Here is a 21,270-nt window from a genome sequence, read left to right as displayed (position 1 = left end):
AAAAAAGTAAAGTCTACTGTGTTTAATTGGGAAATAGTTTTTATATAATGCACTGTGCTACAACCACAAAGGTGTGTGCAGACCGTGTCATTGAGCAATCAAGCTACAAGGATACATGGCCTGCATACACTCATGTGTACAGTGAAATAATCCCTCACTCCCCACCCCCACATCCAACATGACACGATACACAATTTAAAAAAAATATATTTATTTAAACATGATCAATTAACTCCTTTGACTTATTTTTAACTTGTGGCACAAAATGCACAAATCAAAAATGGGTCAATGAAGTTTTAAGCTCACAACCCACGTCAAGGGGCCCCATCTCTTGCGAGTCCCTACACTAACTACCAAAACAAAAAAGAGGAAAAATAATAAAAAACTGATCTAATAGTACAGAGCCTCAACGTCCACTAACTGCACCCTCTGAAGAAACAAAGTAAGAGGCAAACTGCTCACGAACGAACAGTCCTGCCGCTCCGGGTCGTCCTTGGAGAGTGTTGTCCAGGGGGATAGACGCTGTTGGATGTTGTCCCTCCAGTTCACCATCTGAAGCACCATCGTGGATCCGAACGAAATTGTGAAGAATAACGCAGGCTTGCACTACCTTCTTAATATTGTCAGGGTCCATCTGAATTGAGCTATGTAGAACCCGCCACTTGTTGCTTAGAATCCCAAAAGCACACTCCACGTACCGTCTCGCACGAGTGAGCCGGTAATTGAAAATGCGCCTTCGTTCATCCAAACCACGCCGAGGGAATGGTCGCAACACATGACAGGAAAGTCCAAAGCCTTCATCAGCAACGATCACAAATGGTGCAGGAGGTCCAGTTGATCCAGGTAGACATCTTGGCTCTGGAAGGGCGAGCTGGTTGGAGCGAAGCCGTTCACCCATTCTGGAAGCCCTGAAGACCGCTGCATCCGCAGAACTTCCATAGGCCCCAATGTCCACAATTATAAACTTGTAGTCACTGTCAGCCAAAGCCAACAAGACCACAGAAAAATATTGTTTATAATTGAAGAATTGGGACCCTGAGTGAGCCGGCTTCTTTACACGGATGTGTTTCCCATCCAGCGCCCCAATGCAATTTGGAAACTGTGCAGATTCATGGAAACCACCCGAAATCCGGATCCAGTCTTCAGCAGTAGGCTCAGGCATCACCGCAGCTTTCAATCGCTCACATATCACTTCGCAGGTCGCTCGCACGATCATTGAAATGGTGGAAACACCCAGCAGAAACTCATAATGCAGTGAAGCAAACGAGTTTCCAGTGGCAAGAAACCTTAAAAAAAAAAAAATACATTTAATATTTAAACACACAGTCCATCTTGAAATAATTAAACGTATGTACGTATGAAAAAATTACCGCAGTGTCACGATGAGCCGTTCCTCTGGTGTGATGGACCGCCTCATGTTGGTATCCTGTAACCGAAGCCCCGATCGCAGGTCCTCCAAAAGACGGTCAAACGAGGTGACAGTCATCCGAACGTAGCTGTGAAACTTGTCCGGATGCTGCCGCAGGTCAGTGTACAAGTTGCTGAAGTGACCCCTCCTAGGCCGCTCAGCAACAATGGGATGAACCCAAAACCGCCGGGTCCTCTTCCGCTCCTCCGCCTGCATTGCCAAACGCCTTCGGAGAATCGTCACAGTCCAGAATCGTCCCAGTCCAGGAGCAGATCATCAGTGGGATTGTATGACATCGCTGGAGCTAAAAACGCCAGAAACCACAGCCAAAAGAAGCAATGGAGTCTAACCTCGCTCTCAGAAATGGCAAAATGGAGTCTGGGCCAGTCAGGTGACCAAATTTGGGGTTGGACAAGCCTTTGTCATCATTTTGTCATCATTTTTCATAATTTGCCAGCCCACCGTATTTTATACGGACACGGTACGGATACGGGTGACATACGTGCACATACAGATGAAAAACGCTCCGTATATACGGGCTCATACGGCCCGTAAATACGGGACTGGAGAAATCATACGGTCGTGTGAATGTAGCCTAATACAAACTTAAAAATGACGAGGGCAGTAGATAACATTCCATGAAGGGTATCCAGTCTTTTTTGAGTAACATCCTTTTAAACTTTTAAAAATAACAAGCCCCACGCCAGGATGGCCTATCTGCTGTATTTAAAAATTTTGAGAACAGAATAAATTGCACCTAAAGTAATGGGGCAGATTCATCAAGCTGTCTAAGGCCCCTTCCACACTTGCCTTGCAGATCACATCAGGATCAGTCTGATCAGGGTGAAATCATTGTTTGGTCAGTTAAAAACTGACATTTTTCATCAGAGTTCAATCAGTTTTCAGTCAGATTTTGTTCAGTGTCTCAGTTTTTCACGTGCGTTATCTGTACTCAGGACTGAGCTCTATCTTTTCCAGGGCCAGATTAAGGTTGGTGGGGGCCCTTTGGCGCAAAACATGGTGGGGGCCCCCATTGAATGTAGTCCAGACAAGGAACAGCAATCGCTATATACCACTAGCAATAACTATATACAGCCTCCCCAGTAATCACTATATACAGTGCCCAGTATTCACTATACAGGCAGTCCCCGAGTTACGTACAAAATAGGTTCCATAGGTTTGTTCTTAAGTTGAATTTGTATGTAAATAGAAACTGTGTATTTTATAATCGTAGATCCAGACAAAAGATGTTTTTTGTCCCAGTGACAATTGGAGTTTCAAAATTTTTTGCTGTAATTGGACCAAGTATTATCAATAAAGCTTCATTACAGGCACCTTACAGCTGATCATTGCAGTTTGGGATTATAGTAACATCTAGAGAGCTTTACCAGAGATCACAGTGAGCAGAGGGGTCCGTCTTTAACTAGGGGTTGTCTGTAAGTCGGGTGTTCTTAAGTAGGGGACCGCCTGTATACAGCTTCCCCAGCAGCCACTATATACAGCTCCCCCAGCAACCACTATATACAGCTCCCCCAGCAATCACTATACACAGCTTCCCCAGCAATCACTATACACAGCTCCCCCAGCAATCGCTGTATACAACTCCCCCAGCAATCACTGTATACAGCTCCCATAGCAATCACTACATACAGCTTCCCCAGCAATCGCTATATACAGCTTCCCCAGCAATCACTATATACAGACCCCAGCATTATCTATATACACCCACTATATTAACTACATTCAGCCCCCACATAATAACTATATACCCCCCTATAATAACTTCATAAGTCCCACTTTAATAACTATATACACCCCCCTATAATAACTATATACACCCCCTCTATAATAACTATATACACCCCCTATAATAACTATATACAGCCCACTAAAATTACTATATACACCCCCTAAAATAACTATATACAGTTCCCTATAAAAAAATGTGCGTGAAAAAAATGCAAGACTGAAAAAACCTATTGATTACAATGGGTCAGAGTGCAATACAGAACTTAAAAGTCAGAATATTCTTAGTTGTCCCTGGCAACCAATTACAGCTCAGCGTTCATTTTACTAGTGCTCATGAATATTTTAAAGGGGAGCTGTGATTGGTTGCCATGGACAACTAAGAATATTCTGACTTTTAGATAGCTTGATAAATGTGCCCCAATGTGTGTGTCTGTGTATCTTGGCTGACTCCAAGATAAAATTAGTACACTAATACACTGTCAGTGGTTCCCCACAACAGTCCTTTGCTTGGTGTATACTATTAACACAAATAACAGCTATCCCTGTTTTTAAGCCCAAGTACTGACACTGAGGATAATTCTCTCAACTAGCCTATTCCCTGCTTTATGAGGTTGTATAATATGATGACAATCATATTAGTCCCTGTCCCCATGGGCTCACAATCTAATCAGTTTACCAGTATGTTTTTGGAGTGTGGGAGGAAACCCGAAGATCCGAAGAAAAACCACACAAACATGGAGAGAACATAAAAATGTGGTCCCGGTCCATTGATTATTGCCTCTTATGTTTTAAGGCTAGTAGCCCGTTCTAGGCTGGAAATGTAGAGAGTTAGTAAGATTCTGCCTATTAGTTGTAATACCTAGGTGATATGGATCCCCTAAATCCACAGTCTACTTCTCCCAATAATGATTCAGTTTTATTGTACAGGTTTTTAGGGATGCAGTATTACTAAATTTGTGGGGGGGGGGGTTTCTATTTTTTTGTGTTTACTACTTTAATTTTATGAAAGGTGGTGACTTAGATAATAAGAGACTGCATGTCACTCATATTGTTGTTTGTTAGGGTTCTGAAATGAAATACCAGTCCATGTACATGGACATGGTGTATTGAAAGGCAAGAGAAAAACAGTAGATAATATTCGCTGGATTGCAAGGTAAGATGAAAATCCTTAATACATATATCATTTTCTATACACACACACATACATACATACATATATATATATATATATATATATATATATATATATATATACGCTCTATCTAGCATACACATATCTTTTCCCTATATCCCTATACACATACCTACACTTTACATTCACATTTCATTCCATCTATATCTTCTTGTTTCTCTGACATGGCACATGTTCTACACAACTTCTGCCCAGCTGCCACGCTAAACTATGGACAGGTTGGTGTCCCAGCCGTGCGGAAGTTGTCGGAGCTTAGCATGCCTCTCAGCTCCGATGGATAGCAACGCAGGAGATCGGGAGCAGTGGAGAAGGCGAGTACATCTTTATTTTTTTTTACAGCTCTATAATGGCCCATCACAAGATTTTTTAATAAAGTCGGACAACTTCTTTAAAAGTAGTTTTCAATTTTTTTACAGCTGGACTTGAACAAGTGATCCTCTGATCGCATGTTCAAGCTAAAACTCTTAAATACTGTGGTATTGCAGTTTATTGTAACCATCAGCCTGCAACACAATTAGCTTCGGCACCCGTGAGGATGCTGCTGTGGTGGGGACACATGTTAGAGTGGGCCAATGTGCATGAATAATTTATAACAGATAATGAAATATATACAGGCTTGTTGTCTAGTTTAAAGAATCATACTATCTTTTCTATAGCCAGCTCTTGTCAAAGTAGAGATAGTAAGGCAAATGCCCCCCCACTGTATACTAAATCTTTATATGGCTCTTTATAGTTGAGGTAGTTGCCAATAAGTTCCAGAAAAGTATAAGGGGTCTTATAACTTCATAACATAACATCCTGTAGAGAAATGATGAGAGGGCCTGTAATCATTAATAGACCTTATATGTGTATTGTCTGTGCACTTTAATATATACACACAGGGGCTCACTTACTAAGGGGCCAAATCGCTGGGTTTCCCAAACATTACCGTTTTGCGCCATTTGCCCCTGAATTGCCCGGGTTTTTGGCGCACGTGACTGCGGTATTTTTTAAAAAAAAATAACGAGGAGAAGAAGGTGAACTCCAGCGGACCTCGGCACAGCAGCGACAACTGGTGGACATCGAGCGTACGGACCTTAGTGAATCCCGGCAGAACCCGAATCCTCGTCGGAGAACGTGCCGCTGGATCGCGACTGGACAGTGTTTGCTGATAAATGTAGGCATCTTTACATTGAGGTAGATGGAGATGAATGACTACTGATACTGCAAAACTAGCCAACAATAACCTCTAGTCAGGGCCGGCTCCAGGTTTCAGTAGGCCCCTGGACGACACAGCCTCAGTGGGCCCCTTTGGCAGCAATTAAAATTCAGAAACTAACAGTCTCCTGTTCCCTAGTTTATCATACCAAACAGCCCCTTCATGGTTATTTTATATAAGCTTCCCTCACACCTTATGAATTCATTAGATAAAGATCCCTTCACCCCCATGTATTCCTTATGTACAGCCTTATGTGGACCCCCAGCAGCTCTGGGCCCAGGCACTTGATCAGGCTTGCCCAGTGCTCTGGTGATCAGAGGCAAATATAACCAATATATGTGAAAAATGTGGAGTATCATAACTAGAGTCTAGTGGCCTCTAGTGGTTACATTACTGAGGAGCAATTGTAGCTGGGTAGTGTCCAACAATTAGACCATAGGCTGAGTTATCTTCTTTATGCAAGTACTTCAAATTTATTAAATATACAATATTTACACTTCAGTTGTACGAGTCTTCATACTTTTGTGACAGACAGTAAGATTGGAATCTTATTGTCTGGAGGACTATATAGGTGGCACTGTCTAGGGGGAGCACTATATGGGGGACACCCTCTAGCGCAGAGGCGGCACTCAAAGCCCTCTCTGTGGGCACCCAGGCCATCGCCCCAGAATGAAGTTCACCAGACAGGACTCAAAGAATCTGCCTGCAGAACCTTCCTACAATGATAGACGAATTTGCCCTCCTCCTTTTAACTACGTTGGTGTTTTTAGGAGTCTGAACGATTGAAAGTTGTCAAAGAACAAGGAGAAATAAGTTGCTGTGCTGGCACTTTGCAATAAATAAGTGGCTTTTTGTTAAACTTTGGGCACTCGGGCTCTAAAAGGTTCGCCATCACTGCTCTACAGGGAGCACTATATGTGGAACCCTGTCTGGGGGAGCATTCTATGGGGGACACTGTCTAGTGGGAGCACTTTACGTGGAACCCTGTTTGGGGGAGCACTATACGGGGGCCCTGTCTTCTTTCAGAACTAGATGAACCTTTTATCATCAAAAAAGTAGAAAATCCCTTTGAGCCAAAAGTAAATGATTGAAAAATGATTTTGCATTAAAAAAAGGAAAGAGTTCCTTCCGTCAGGTTTCAATTATGCACTTTAAGTACCTTGGTGATCTTTAAGGACACCTACCCACCTATTTATTATCATGCATATTACATTATCATTATAGTGTATTGGATTTTTGAAAAAATCATACGCTCATTGCAGTAAAATCAGACATGCAAAGCCTATTTATGATCCACAGCATATAAGTTAATTGTTGTGGTTCAGGGTTCGGGATCCAACCTTTTCAATGCAAATTTTCGGCTCTGCCACCTGACCACTCCAAAATTGTGGTTCCTGATGCTTGTGCAATGGCTGTGGAATTACTGCTGGGATACATTCCACAGTCATTCTGCTATGGTGTACAGATACCCTTATGTTCTTCTATGGATGATACCTTTGAAAGTGTTTTACATTTCATAACAACTTTTACATTGTTTATTTGCGACTTTATCTTGATAGGGTAGTTTTATTAATGACATTTTTGTATATAGAATTTGCAGAAGAGTGACGAAATAATAAAAAAGCATTTTGTTTTCAATCAGTCTCCCTTCCCCAGGTTCAGCTGCAGATGCAGAGAGTACACAATACTGGTATTATATAAAAGAGTGAATTCTCTTCTTTAAAATTACACCAGAAATGTGTTTCTAGGTGTCGCTGTTCAGAAGATATAGCTGTTTAATATGTCCCCCTAGCTTAAAAGCTGAAAAATATCAAAAAGATGCATAGGAAGATGCATAAGAAAAATGTTTGTTTTTTTAAGCCCCCTTTTTAGTGGTACAATTTTATGACTTTTCATATAAATTTAAAAAGTTGCAAACAATAGATAAACTTATGCACACCTTAAACTACCCCTCATGGTCAAGAAACTGAAAAAGGTGCACAAGGAGCAAAACAAAGATAAAAGGTGAAAACGGACAAGGGACCAAAAAGGTTGCAAAAAAATCATAAGACATAAAAAAGTGTCAGAGGAACAATTATACTTTGAGCAAAATTTGGAAGATTTATCACAAGTGTCTGAGAGGAGAATTGTTTAAGTTGCCCATGGCAACCAATAAAAGCGCGGTTTTCATTTCTCACAGCTGTTTATAAAATGAAAGCTGACCTATGATTGGTTGCCATGAACAATTAGAACATTTCTTTTTTCAGACACTTTTGATAAATCTCCCTAAATGTGTATCGTTAAAATCAGTCCATACTTCTAACATTTTGTCAATATGCAAACTTTTAAAGTGCTACAGCTCTGCTTGTCAGGGAAATTACAGTAATGTTATCTTACCATGCTCAAATCATCCAGCAAACCAGGTAGATTCTACAGTTTTAGCTGGCTAAACATATCATTGATCCTTTTGACCAGAAAGAGGCAGAGAACAGCAATACTGAGCATGTGTGTCCACCTGGACACATTTACTAAGGTGGACACATAAAGAGCAGAAGGCGCAATTTTGATATTACTCCAGTAATGCATACAAAGTATTATAAAAATGTACAATTATGTGGTGGATTAAAAATTGATTTTATTCTTCAATGGATATCCATGCAGGTGTACTGGATAAATGTATCTGCAATGGTGCAACATACCCTATTTGTCACAAAAAGAGTATAAAAAACATGCCTATTTATCCACATCCAATATTTGAGATTAGTATCTACAGCAGATTTTATTTTACAGATATTAATATGTAAAACATAATCAAAAGCTGATTTTTTTTTATAATTTAGTGTGATATTTTCATATTTGAAGGATTCTTTTTATTTGCAATTTGTCAATCAAACCTAAAACATAAAAAGAAAGAACATTACTTGCAATTAAGGAGATTACAGTATGCTACAAATATAAAAGAAACAAATGTTGCAATGGAATTATGGTGTATTTTGCTGCTTTGTTAGAAACATCACCATTTTATATAAAAACCTTATATATTCTTACATCAATTTGTCATAAAAGGTGGCCTGCTGTATGCTGCCAATAGATTTCCATGTATACTGCACAGAATACTTTTTATTGAATAAACCTGTACTGTATAGAATAATGTAATCTACTATGCTACTGTATAAAACAAAAAATTTTGGACGGCCATGGTAACGACATGGTGTCCAACAGCAGACATTTAGAAGAAAGTCAACATATACTGTATATAATGAGGAAGATAATGTACAAAAAAATGATATGTAAAGAAAGAAGACAAACAAATGGGTATTGCCATCCTAACCCTATATATGTGGTGGAAAAAGGTGCCTGGAGTACATATATATATGCATATAGATATATACATAGAGAGATGGAGATGATAGATAGATAGATAGATAGATAGATAGATAGATAGATAGATAGATAGATAGATAGATATGGAAAGATATACATAATTAGATATACATAGATAGAGATAGATTCAGATAAATATAGATATAGATAAATAGAGAGAGATATATAGATAGTAATTTACTATCCTGGGCAGCAGCAGGGGCTATAGCTAGTATAGCATATAAAAAAAAATATATAGTAAATTATAGAAATGTCAAAATCAATCAATAAAATCAACTCACCTCTCATAGAAGTACGATCTTAAAGAACATCGAAAGCATGGAACTATCAAGCCTAAGCCAATAAGAACATATTCAAATATCAAAAATCCAAAGGCAAAGTAGTAAACAATTGGATTACATAGGGTTGGACCTTTATTTTCACTGTACATACTAAACACCCAGACACTTCCTAAAAAGGGGATACAAAAATAAATGTTAAAAATAAGCTCCATCTAAAAATGACATTTTTAATAATAGGTAAGTAATTGTATGTATTTATTCATACTAACTGCTCTGTAAAGTATTTACATTTGGTTTGTGTAAAGTATAGGACTATGCATTAAAATGTAAGCGCATATGTGATTCATACCACCAGAGGCCACATGCCACTTTAGCTCTTTATGATACTGGCCAAGTTTGTCCTGTTTCATGATTTTTTGTTTAGACAACATAGCTTTTGTTGAGACACTTGCTGGATTAAGATATACAATATGTTTTTCCTCTTTTTTTTTGTGGAGGCTTGTAGTTACCCTTATGTGGACTTCTGGAAATCAGGCAGTTATTTGAAGTGGACAACATCCCTGGCCTCCCCATGTTCCCTCACTCCAGCCATCTATTGTGGTAAGATTGATTTTTACCTAACTTTTACCCCAATATCCTCCATTTTAGGCTTTATGCACAAGACTGTGTGTGCGTTGTGGGCTTCTTACACTAGTAGATGAGCACCGCAGATCTCCAAAGAAAATGACTGCCCATGGACAGTCGGTGCGTTTTATGGCAATTGGGCCACGACCATTTTAGCCCACCAAATTTTATTTTATTTTTGACAGCTTGTGGTGGTTTATGGGTCGCTACAGGTAGGGACCTGATTGGCATTTTCTCCTGTAACTTCCAGTAGAAATCACTTTTCCAATCAACTTGAAAAAAGTGTTTAAAAAGTCCAAAGATGTCCGAAGTAAGTGAATAGGAGCCTGAAATCTGTTTCCCCTCTTGTACTCAAAGCCTGAAGCAACATCTATTAATAGCAGGGACAGTCTGTAAGGATTACAGTAGCTTTCTCAGGTGTATGGCTACCTTTAGGGCTTTATAATGATAATTTTGTAATTGTCAATACAATAATAATACCTACCTGCTATAAACCAAGCAAAGCTAAAGATTCCGAGCAAACCTTCTAGAACCATGCTGCATACCTCAAACACACATCTTATAAAATATAATAAAATCAACACCAAGTGAGTGATTCCAGTAACCAAAAGAAAAATAGGTATGTACGCCTGGTTTGGACAGTCATCTTTATACACGGCTCCTGTGGGTAAAAGAAGAAGTTATTTGCCATTTCAATAATCAAAGATACAAAACTGTTAATGAACCAAAGGGCCTCTCCAATAAGCAACTTTCTGCAGCTCCTTTTGTTATTTGATTACAATTACTAGCCCTCTGCAATTTTAATTCAGAACTCTGAATTTTAACTCTGAATCAGATAACCCCTTAAATATTAGTGATGGGCAGGCGAGAAATAAAAAGTCCACATATAGCTCATTTGCTAAAGATTTTTAATTTTTTTAATGGACATTTGTGCAAGACAAATCGGTAGCATATTATAGCATCAGCCATGTACATAATTCAGATGGAATTTAGATAGATCCATACTGGAGATATAAAGATGGATAGATTAGTCTTGTTGGCTATAATGGAATGTGGCATTGGGGTGAGACTAGGTGATATGCTGTATATACTTGAGTTTAAGCACAATTTTTCTGCTGAAAAAGCCCCACTTTACTTATATACCTGAGGCTTATATTCGGGATATTAAAAAAAATTGCACTCACCTCCGGTGCTCGTCCCTGGTGCTCGCCCCCAGCATCCTCTTCTCCCCCGACTCGTCTTCTCTCAAAATCTGACGACTTTCAAGCAGTGCATGCAGAGGCACATGTTAAGGTGTCGCCACGCCATGTCACAGTGTGTATGTGAAGACGAACCGAGGGAGAAGAGGACTCCGGGAGTGAGCATTGGAGGTGATTAGTAAGTTTATTATTTTATCATGAAAGAGGGCACTATTGGCCATTTCTGTAAAGGGGGGTACTGCTGGACATTTTATTGATGATGGGAGGCTGCTACTGGACATTTTATTAAAGAATAGTTGCTGCATTTTTCACCCTAGGCTTATACTTGAGTCAATACTTTTCCTAGTTTTTTTTGTAGCAAAAATAGGTACTGCGGCTTATGCTTGGGTCGGCTTTTACTCGAATATATTCGGTACCTGATTTTCCCACAATGAGGACAATAGGGATCTCTAGATAGAGGGATCTCTGTTTTTTACTTCTGATATATTGAGGGACATTTAACATTCCTTGTCCGCCAGAAGGTAGGGGCATTTCAGCAGAGAGAACAGCTGAAATATATGCCAGTTGGAGATTTCATTTCACCACCGGTGCCTCTTAGTATATCCGATGCGCAGTACGCCGGTGGAGAGGAAATTAAGACTGTTATTAAATACGCCAGACTGTTAATAAATCCGCCCCCATTTAGTTTACTAGGCTTCTTGGAGTATTGTGCCCTTTAACGCTCCCTTACTTTGGTCCCTGTACATGCACTGATTTGAGGGCAGTGTTCTGCATCAGAGACATCAGTTTTGGTAAGAGATTATCTTACTATATGTGTAAATAATTTACTCAAGATAAATTATAAGGGAGTCTAAAATCAAAGTTTTAATATCACTTACCTATTACAATCATAGCTATGCTTAATCCGACCCAAACAGTTAAAGTAATAATTTGGAAACCTGGAATTCAAATAGATTTTAATTATCAAATTGGTTCCATACCAGTAATTTGTTGTTTTCAGTAGTAAGCTGCATTCAGCTGCAGGTCCCTCAGTACCACTCATTACTGAGTTGGTCAGAGCACTATATGGTCATTTTCCAGCATGTGTGCAGTCTCTAGGGCAGTGATGGCGAACCTTTTAGAGACTGAGTGCCCAAACTACAACCAAGACCCACTTGTTAATCGCAAAGTGCCAACACAGAAATTTTATTTGTGATTTATACTCCCTGCTCAGTCACAATACCTTCCCACTCCTCCAGTAGTCCCAGGTAGTGCTGTCACTTTAAAATAGCTCTGTGCACAGCAAGTCCTGGACTGTCTGGGACTGTAGGAAGATACCTGGAGTCCTCTCTGATGATGGCCTGGGTGCCCACAGAAAGTGCTCCGAGTGCCACCTCCGGCACCCGTGCCATAGGTTCGCCACCACTGCTCTAGGGAGTCCAATAGGGAGTGGGAAATGGCATAGCAGATGCCAGCATTCCTGATTTGTTGAGTTGAGAAGCTAAGGAGTAGAGAGGAGTGACTGTAGGACCTGTGAAAATGTCACCCGCAAGTGACCAGAACATGAAGAACAGATCACAGTAGGATCTTCTAATATCCTATTAAAGTCCCCAGTATCAGTCAAGATATGGTCAAAGTGTGGTCCTCCCAGAATGCTTCTTCTTAGTGTAGATATGCTAGGAGTTATAGCCCCTCTAGTCTGCTTCTACTGTGTATTGCTTTCTGTCCTCTAGTTCTCCCCTCTCACCCTTTGAGGAAGCATTCCTTTTTTGTATTTGCATTTTGTATTTTACTCCCCTCTTTCCAAAAGCAATTACCTTTTTATTTTTCCTTTTATAGAGCTGTTGTAGGGCAACTAATTGTACATTTTAGTGGTGCCATTTAATATTCTATGAAATCTACTAGGAAGCTAGAAAATATATTCAGATGGGATGAAATTTGAATCACCCCTCTTCAGTAAAATTTATTAAATAATGTAGTAAAAACGAAAAGGGAAGCCATTGGAACTGATTACTCTGACAATATACTGTAATACTACTGAATTGTAAAATAATGTGAATACAGGTGGTCCCCTACTTAAGAACACTCGACTTACATACGACCCCTAGTTACAAACGGACCTCTGGATATTGGTAATTTATTGTACTTTAGTCCTAGGCTACAATAAACAGCTGTAACAGTTATCAAATGTGTCTGTGATTAAGCTTTATTGTTAATCCTGATTCTTATGACAACCCAACATTTTTAAAATCCAATTGTCACAGAGACCAAAAAAGTTCTGGCTGGGATTACAATGATAAAATATACAGTTCCGACTTACATACAAATTCAACTTAAGAACAAACCTACAGACCCTATCTTGTATGTAACCCGGGGACTGCATGTATACTGCTCACCTGCATCCTGCAAACTGTAACAGAGGTGGCAGAATGACAGGCATTGCTGCTGTCTAGATGAAAGGACATCTACCATCAGGATCAAGAATTGTAAACCAACTATACTTACATGCAGGTGTGTGCCCCCCCCCCCCCCCCCCAAAAAAAAGGTTTTACAAATTATGCCTGAGGGGGTCCAGGCTCCAAAGATTCATAATGCCTTTTTATTGTAAAAACAGGGGCATAAAAAACTAAAAGAAGAGTGGATCCTGACATGGGGCACACACCAGCATGTGTGTGTGCTTGGTTTACAATCCTTGATCCTGGTGGTAGAAGTCCTTTAGTCACACCATGATGTACAGTCAGGCAGTTAAAATCTCCCCATTATACCTCCCTCCCTGATCCGTCTCTTGTTACCCATATATACCCATGTCTCTATATTGTTTCCTGATATGCCTAAATAACAGCTTGGACATATCTGAAATGCTGTGTTACTTTTCCTGCGTGGCTTGGAATTTATAAATAATAGAGGTTAAAGGGGTTTTTCCACAAAGACAAGATTCTTAAATATACTCAGGATAACAAAATAACACAGTCTCCAATTCACTGTTATAAATAAAAATACAGCATTTCACAGATATAATTCCAACCTGTCACTATCTGTCCTAGTGTATACAATTTCAGTTGCCCCAGGATCTCACCCTAAATTAGAAGTCTAGAGTCAGGCAGGACTCTGCAGTGAGCTCCTCTCTACCTCCAGCCCCCACCCTTTTATTCCAAGACAAGCTTTTGCCCCAAACCCCTGATGACGCCACGCTAGGTGGCGAAACATGTCAGGGGGGGCGATCTTAGGTTTTAAAGCAAGGAATGAGAGACGGCCACAATATACAGCCAACTGAGGTAGCCACCAGAACAGGGGTTAAAAACGAAGCAAGCTGTTGAGAGGGAGGACTAGGTATAGTTAACAAGCACCAGAGACTACAGGACGGTAGCGAGTAAGTGATCTATACCCAAATAGTCGAATAGAGTGGATGCTATGTGTTATACATGGGATAGAGGAGAAAAGGGGTTAATAATCACTTGTAGAGAAAAGACTATTTATCTAGACGCCCTGAACAGGGTCTGAATGAATACTGAAAACTACTGAACACTGGGCTAATAGCGATACACAGACCTGTGTGCTCCTACCTCTCTACCCTACCCCAATCCTAAAAATTCCCCCTCCCTTGTTGTCTTCCCTTGTCTGTGTGAGAATCAGAGTGAATGGCTGAACAGACACTGCACCCATGTATAGGAAATAGTCTCATAAGGAGATAAAGAGATAAAAATTTCAAGTGGCACGGCCCCTCATCCTTGATATATTTTAAAACAAAAATACTGAGCCAAAATACTAATGTAATGTTCTCTTACAAATATTTTAAACTTAGAAAATAAAAGTTAAATTTTAGTTAGCACAAAAAGGGTTAAATTGGCCTTTTGGCATTTTTTGTTATGCATGTGTTATATGCAACTCATCTGGGCACATTTACTAAGGGTCCCTGGACAGCGATTCCGTCGGGTTTTCCCGAATATTTCCGTTTTGTGCCGTTTTGCGCCAAATAGCCCTGGAAGAACCCCGGAATTTAGAAAACGAAATGTGTCACAAGGTCACGCACTCACATGCACCAGAAAGAAGAAGGTGAACTCCGGTGGACCTCGGCACAGAAGCGACACCTGCAGGAAATTGGACGCGCGACCTTAGTGAATCGCACCGGATCCGAATCCTCGTCGGACAACGCACCGCGGGATCACGACAGGACCGGGTAAGTAAATGTGCCCCATCATCTATAATTTCTGATCTGTCTCATCTCTCTTTCTATGTGTCAGATACTATGAATGTTCAGAAGCTAAATGAAAGTGTATGTAAACCTGGATCCTGATCATCTAAGCACATTGACAGCACACTGTATCTCACAGCACTAGAGGGATCATGAAATGGAATTTTTAGTGATAGGAGCTAAAACAGCAGTAAGATCATAAAGTAAGGGGTTAAAAATGATCTTCATTGTGTCATTTGTTTCATGGGCAAACCCCTTAATGTGTCCAACTACTGGACCGCAGTGATAACAAAAACAAATCACTGAGATCCATTTTTTTGTGTTCAATAACCATTTTCCATTTGGAAAATAAAAGGATTATATCTTTGTTGGGATTTTTTGACAAAGTATTGTTTTGGTATTGAGAAGAGTGATATCAAATTCTAAATTCTGGTATGGTGACAATACTGGTAATTTATTGGGGTGCATTTATCGTCCGGCAGGTGGCTGGGCAGCACAGCTGGCAACTTTTCACGTATAAACTCCATGGCCAGCCACAGCCTCTTTCAAGCCTCTATACACCCCTGGAGGTTGGTGGAAAGGGGAAAAAATTAGCAGTGTCCTGCCACAGTAGCCCTGATAAAGATCTCCCATTAAATAATAATATACAACATAATTAACTAAAAATTAAAGCATGGTTGCACTCCTTAACCCATATGTACAGTTATTGTGCATTATATCTGCTCAGTTGTTTGATTATAAATAGAAGTATTATTCAGTATTAGTCAAAAAGTCATCTACTTAAACACTGCATAATATTAAATTCACAAAACTGGTGTTCTCTGTTATACCTATCTATCTATATTCCCCTTTTAATAAGTATTTGGGTAATGTGAATTTATAAATACAGCAGGACATAGATTGTACCACTAAACTTTGCAGTACTAAACATTCAATAATGACATTGCACAATAACACATATTTAGAAAGTTTACATGAATAAACACTTACATAGAGAACAGGATAGATCCATTTTCTCTTCTGAAAAACACATATTTACATGATGATTGTACTCAGTAGGTAGAATGCTTTCAAATAATCAATGTAATTTAATATAGACTATTCAAATGCCTTACCTACTTCCATTGTAAAGTATAAAACATTTGTTATACAATATAGTTCATGATATGCACATAAATATAAGCATGCATTACTACATACCTCTTAAAATCAGCAAACTACAATGTGACTTACAAGTTTACCATTTCAATTAAGTTCTGCAAAATGGGAAGCAAAACTAAGACAACCAGAGTGAACCTCAGGATGTCAAAAGAGAAATGTTGTGAAATCAAGATGACTCTTGCTTTTACATATTCAGTACATGTGCGGAGCCACCATTCATCTTGACCCAGCACAATAAAATGGTCAAGGCAATTGGTTACTGTACCATATTTCGGGCCTTTTAAACGGGTGAATGGCTTAAAAATTGCAATTTATGCAAATTTTATAAAAATGTTCTTCTATAAGTCTTTATAGGGGCTAAACATTCATAGTTTTCTACATTTTTGCAGAATGGAAGCATATTTTATGGAGGAAAACATTGTATTATTCCATTCTGAGACAATGGCCCACATTTAATGACCCATACACGTGTATCTATAAAGTGTGTGTCGTGTATGCACTATAACCAATGCAAAACAGAATCCTGCACTGAGGGGGTTCCGGTACCCCCCCATGCACCACATTTATCATACAGTGTCCAACAGAAATGTGTTGCACGCTCTATTTAAAGGTGCACCAAAAAAAAGTTGGTTCTTTCTGTCGGAGCAGCACAAGGCCACAATTCATGAATCCAGCACACCCTGCACACTACACACGCAAAATGCACATAGTGAGTTTGCACAATTTTTGATAAATGTGGGCCATAGTGTATAACTTTTATTATTTTGATTATGTTGATGACACCCAGCTGTATACTTCTGCACGTAACATCGTCTCTACCTTACTTCAGAACACTAGTGATTGTCTCTCTGCTGTCTCTAACATCATGTCCTCTCTCTTCTTGAAACTTAATCTTTCTAAGACAGAACTTCTTGTCTTTCCACCATCTACTAACTGACCCTCTCCATCTCAGTCTGTGGGACCACTTTAGCACTGAGGCAGCAGGCCCGCTGTCTTGGGGTTGTGCTCACCTCCCGTTTATTCCATTTCCACCAGTTTATTCCATCTCTTGCTCACTCTTGCCACATGCATCTCAGAAACATCTCCAGAATCTGCCCATTTCTTACAAATGAAACCTTTAAAATGCTAATTGTTACCCTGATTCACTCTCGACTAGACTACTGTAACTCCCTACTAATTGGTCTTCCACTCTCTCTACTAAACGCTCTCCTCTACAATCTATTCTTAATGGTGCAGCCAGGCTTATCTTTCAGACAAAACGCAACATTTGTGCAAAGTATATGAATACCGTTTAAAATAATAACCCTCGTCCACAAAGCTCTGCTGCACTTCAATACCTCTCCTCTCTCAACCCAGTCTATCATCCAACCTGTGCTCTTCGATCTGACATTGATGTTAGATTAATCTGTACCTTAATTTAAACCTCTCAAGCACATCTCCAGGACTTCTGCTTCTGCACCAATTCTCTGGAATGTCCTTCCCTGGACTACCAGACTAATACCCAACCTCCAAAGTTTCAAATGCGTTCTTAACCCCTTACCGCCAAAGCCACTTTTCACCTTCCCGACGCTACCCATTTTTTCTAATCTGCCCTGTGTCACTATAAGTGGTTATAACTTCAGAACACTTTAACATATCCAAATGATTTTGAAATTGTTTTCTCGTGACAATTTGTCCAGTGGTATGAAAACCAATTGTAAGTAGGAATCTATGTCATACAAAGATACACTGACCCATGTGTTTTTATAAACAACAACTTTTCAAAACAGGATTTGTTTGAAGATACTTACATTACATACCATAGGAACTTGTACAAACAGATAACAGGAGCTGACACTTCACTGAGTTTATTGCTTTAGGAATGCAAGCATTTACTAGTATGATATATGCATTCGCTATTGTAATACTATTTTGATGATAAATAATTGATGATATTTATGTATACCATTTTATTCTATATATTATTTTTGGGAATATTTATATGTATTAAATACTATTTTATTATTATAAACATATCTCTTCTAGTGTCAGTATCTAATATATACTTTTATAATTTCTTCGTATGATGTTATGGGGCTTTGAGCTTTAGGTGCAATTTGACAAATTTTCATAAAAAACACAAAATCCTGCTATTGAGGGACCTGCTCAGGTTTCAAGTACCTTTGAGCGGCATAAATAAAAGTAACACCCCATATATTACCCCATTATAGAAATTACACCCCTCAATGTACGTAAAACAACTTTTATGAAGTTTGTTAACTGTTTAATTGTTTTACAGGGGTCAAATCAAAATTGGATGCAATTTTGAAATTAAAATTTTTTTGTCTAAATGAAAGTGTTTTTCATAAAATGCACACATTCTCAGTGGATAAAATACCAAAACACTCCACAAAGTTTGATACCCAATCCCTCCCGCGTGTAACAATCCCCCATATGTGGTGGTAACCTGCTGTATGGGCACACGCCAGGGCATCGAAGGGAAGCTGCGCCATTCAGAGCAGATTAGGCATTGTCACTTTTTATTGGGTAGACAATCTTTTATTTTTTTGGCAATTTGGACATATAAGGGCTTATTTTCTGTGACATTAGATGCACTTTACAAATACTTGATTTTAGTGGGTGTGTAGCTTACAGATGAGATTTTATTAACTCTTGAATGTATGGAGGAAAAACACATCTTATAACTGAGTTACACACCTGACCAATTAGTACCACAATACATCACATCCGGTTGAGTGAAATGAAAAAACGGCCAAGTACACAAACATTTTCCAACATATATATAGTATTGATACAATAACATTTTACTGTATTATATGCAATCAATAAGGAGAAATCTTCGATCGCGGGTGTAAGAGGCGGGAGTTGAATATAATATACAGCCGAAACCCTTCAGTTTCTGGTGCTGGCATAGTTCAGGAACCCATCTCCTGCCATGCAGTACCATTACGTCAAATGTCAGGAAGGTGTTAAAACCCATCCCTTTAGGCAAGCCTATCACACACTCGCTAGCTGCATGTAATCACAACTCTCTCTTTACTACATCATCCTGTGTACTCCTTCCGTCTGTTATCAGGCAAACACCAGATATATACCAAGCTCCAGGCTTCTCTGCAGTCCCATTGCCCTTCAACTCTGAATATAAGATGGTGGCTGATAGCTGGTTCAAGCAGCAGAATTTTTATTTATTAAATTATTTTATTCTGTTTGCTTATAAAGAATGACTGGACTATTGTAAAAGCTCTTCAACCTTTTATGTCACCCCCTAATCCTCATAGACTGTAAGCTCTTCTGAGCAGGGCCCTCACTCCTTATGTAGTATTTTATTTGTATATGTCCCATATGATTTGTAAAGCGCTACAGAATATGATGACGCTATATAAATAAAGGTTTACTATTATTCGGCCAACATAGACTTATAGAGATTTGTTTTAATTGTTAATCAATTGACATACATTCAGTGTAAGTGGAATTTTTCAATGATTTGTCCTTTGTTACAGTGAGTCTACCAACAGTTTTGACAATACAAAACTGTGGTGTACTAGTGTCCTGCAGTAGCAACAGGATTTTGAAAAACAGATTCATATATTTTAGGATTGTTGCTGGACATTGAATACAAGAGGAATCTTCTCAAACTGCTTGGCTGTGAGATCCTGCATTACGTCGCCCTACAGCCCTTCCTCTCTGTTGTAAAATCTAAAAAAAGGATCTGCTATTCTTACTCAAAGCAGAAAGGAGGGACAGTGCAGCAATTCAGGTGAGAGACCTTTCACAGGAGTGCACCCTAGTGTAGCAGCAACAATACTGCAACTTACAGACACAAAGGTATCATTACACAAATCTCAAAGAACAATATCTAATATTGTAGGGTCAAAACTGTAGGGTCAAGATGCTATTTAAAGGGGTATTCCCAAATCCAGCAAATTAATGTCATTATTTTTATGATAAAAAGTTATCCAATTTTCTAATATACTTTCTGTATCAATTCCTTACAGTTTTCTAGATCTCTGCTTGCTGTCATTCTATGATAAGCTTCTATGTTTTCTACTAGTGGACGGAAATCTGACCATGGTCACACAGGTGCACAGCTCGTTATAACCCACAGCTCTGATTATTGTATGTGATATGATGAGCTGTGCACCTGTGTGACCATGGTCAGATTTCAGTCCACTAGTAGTAAACATAAAAGCTTTCTGTAGAATGATAGCAATCAGAGATCTAGAAATCCATGAGGAATTGATACAGAAAGGTCCTGATGCCTTTTTATACCTAAATAACGTTGATGGTTATGTTATATAGAGTTGTTTCCCCTAAATCCCTTCCTTATGCAATCCCTTCCCTTCCTTGGTTGAACTTGATGGACAAGTGTCTTTTTTTATCCGTATATAACCGTAACTATGATACTGGAAAATTGTAAAACTTTTTATCATAAAAACAATAACAATAATTTGCTGAAGAGCGAATACCCCTTTAAGCTCTTAGTGGCTTGAGACACAACATTTAATGTCCAAAACAACGTCTACACTGTATACATACATGTTTAGACGGATAAAGAGAGAATTTTATTATCAAATTAATCCCAAGTATGCTGCAGTGCCGGAAAGTGTTGTTGAATCTTGAAATCCTACTTGTCCAGGTGCCTCCACAGATGCTGATCAGAGTTGTCTCTGTATTCTTGTTGTTGTCACAAATACTAAATACAATATAGCAATGGGCCTTTATTGTATATTTTTGCACATTTTGGAAACGTGGCAATTTTAACTTCTGCTTAAGTTGACAGATATTGCAATAAACTGCTCGGAGAAGTGCTCATGAAGAAATAATTACTTCTGTTTTCCACAAAAAAACTGAACTCTGACAGATACAGGCTTATTGTGAAACACTGGAAAAGATTTACCATTCACTAGAAGTCATGGAGTCACGG

The 21,270-nt window shown here is 39.1% G+C and overlaps 2 protein-coding genes across 4 annotated transcripts; both read right to left on the bottom strand.

Annotated features, from left to right (window-relative positions):
• Positions 1-406: 406 nt before the first annotated feature.
• LOC140070229 (uncharacterized) lies at positions 407-1,486 on the bottom strand. Its single transcript, XM_072116580.1, has 2 exons — positions 1,371-1,486; positions 407-1,286 (listed from the first exon to the last, which is right to left on the bottom strand). Exons 1-2 carry the CDS (start codon positions 1,484-1,486, stop codon positions 407-409), a joined length of 996 nt encoding a protein of 331 aa, XP_071972681.1.
• Positions 1,487-8,148: 6,662 nt separating this feature from the next.
• Positions 8,149-20,956, bottom strand: LOC140068965 (transmembrane protein 272-like). 3 transcript variants are annotated; one of them, XM_072114309.1, is made up of 6 exons: positions 20,883-20,956; positions 16,176-16,205; positions 11,893-11,952; positions 10,300-10,476; positions 9,192-9,360; positions 8,149-8,420 (listed from the first exon to the last, which is right to left on the bottom strand). In XM_072114309.1, exons 2-6 carry the CDS (start codon positions 16,195-16,197, stop codon positions 8,411-8,413), a joined length of 438 nt encoding a protein of 145 aa, XP_071970410.1. In that variant the 5' UTR covers positions 16,198-16,205; positions 20,883-20,956; the 3' UTR covers positions 8,149-8,410. The 3 variants fall into 3 exon arrangements, with proteins under 3 accessions (XP_071970410.1, XP_071970408.1, XP_071970409.1); XM_072114307.1 differs by lacking the exon at positions 20,883-20,956 and adding an exon at positions 16,386-16,482; XM_072114308.1 differs by lacking the exon at positions 20,883-20,956 and adding an exon at positions 16,427-16,477.
• Between the last annotated feature and the right edge of the window lie 314 nt (positions 20,957-21,270).

This window comes from Engystomops pustulosus, chromosome 7 (genome assembly GCF_040894005.1).
Source record: "Engystomops pustulosus chromosome 7, aEngPut4.maternal, whole genome shotgun sequence".
Lineage (NCBI taxonomy): Eukaryota > Metazoa > Chordata > Amphibia > Anura > Leptodactylidae > Engystomops > Engystomops pustulosus.
The sequence above is the reverse complement of the archived record's forward strand: the minus strand, read 5'-3'. Positions and strand labels throughout refer to the sequence as shown.

What these genes read in the sequence shown, in the direction of transcription:
- LOC140070229 (XM_072116580.1), bottom strand. Translation starts at nt 1,486, where the DNA reads ATGACTGTCACCTCGTTTGACCGTCTTTTGGAGGACCTGCGATCGGGG. An exon ending in CGGCTCATCGTGACACTGCG is followed by an intron (nt 1,287 to 1,370) that starts GTAATTTTTTCA and finishes TTTTTTTTTAAG; the next exon opens with GTTTCTTGCCACTGGAAACT.
- LOC140068965 (XM_072114309.1), bottom strand. Translation starts at nt 16,197, where the DNA reads ATGGATCTATCCTGTTCTCTAT. An exon ending in CATAGCTATGATTGTAATAG is followed by an intron (nt 10,477 to 11,892) that starts GTAAGTGATATT and finishes TTTTACCCACAG; the next exon opens with GAGCCGTGTATAAAGATGAC. An exon ending in CTTTGCTTGGTTTATAGCAG is followed by an intron (nt 9,361 to 10,299) that starts GTAGGTATTATT and finishes TCCCCTTTTTAG; the next exon opens with GAAGTGTCTGGGTGTTTAGT.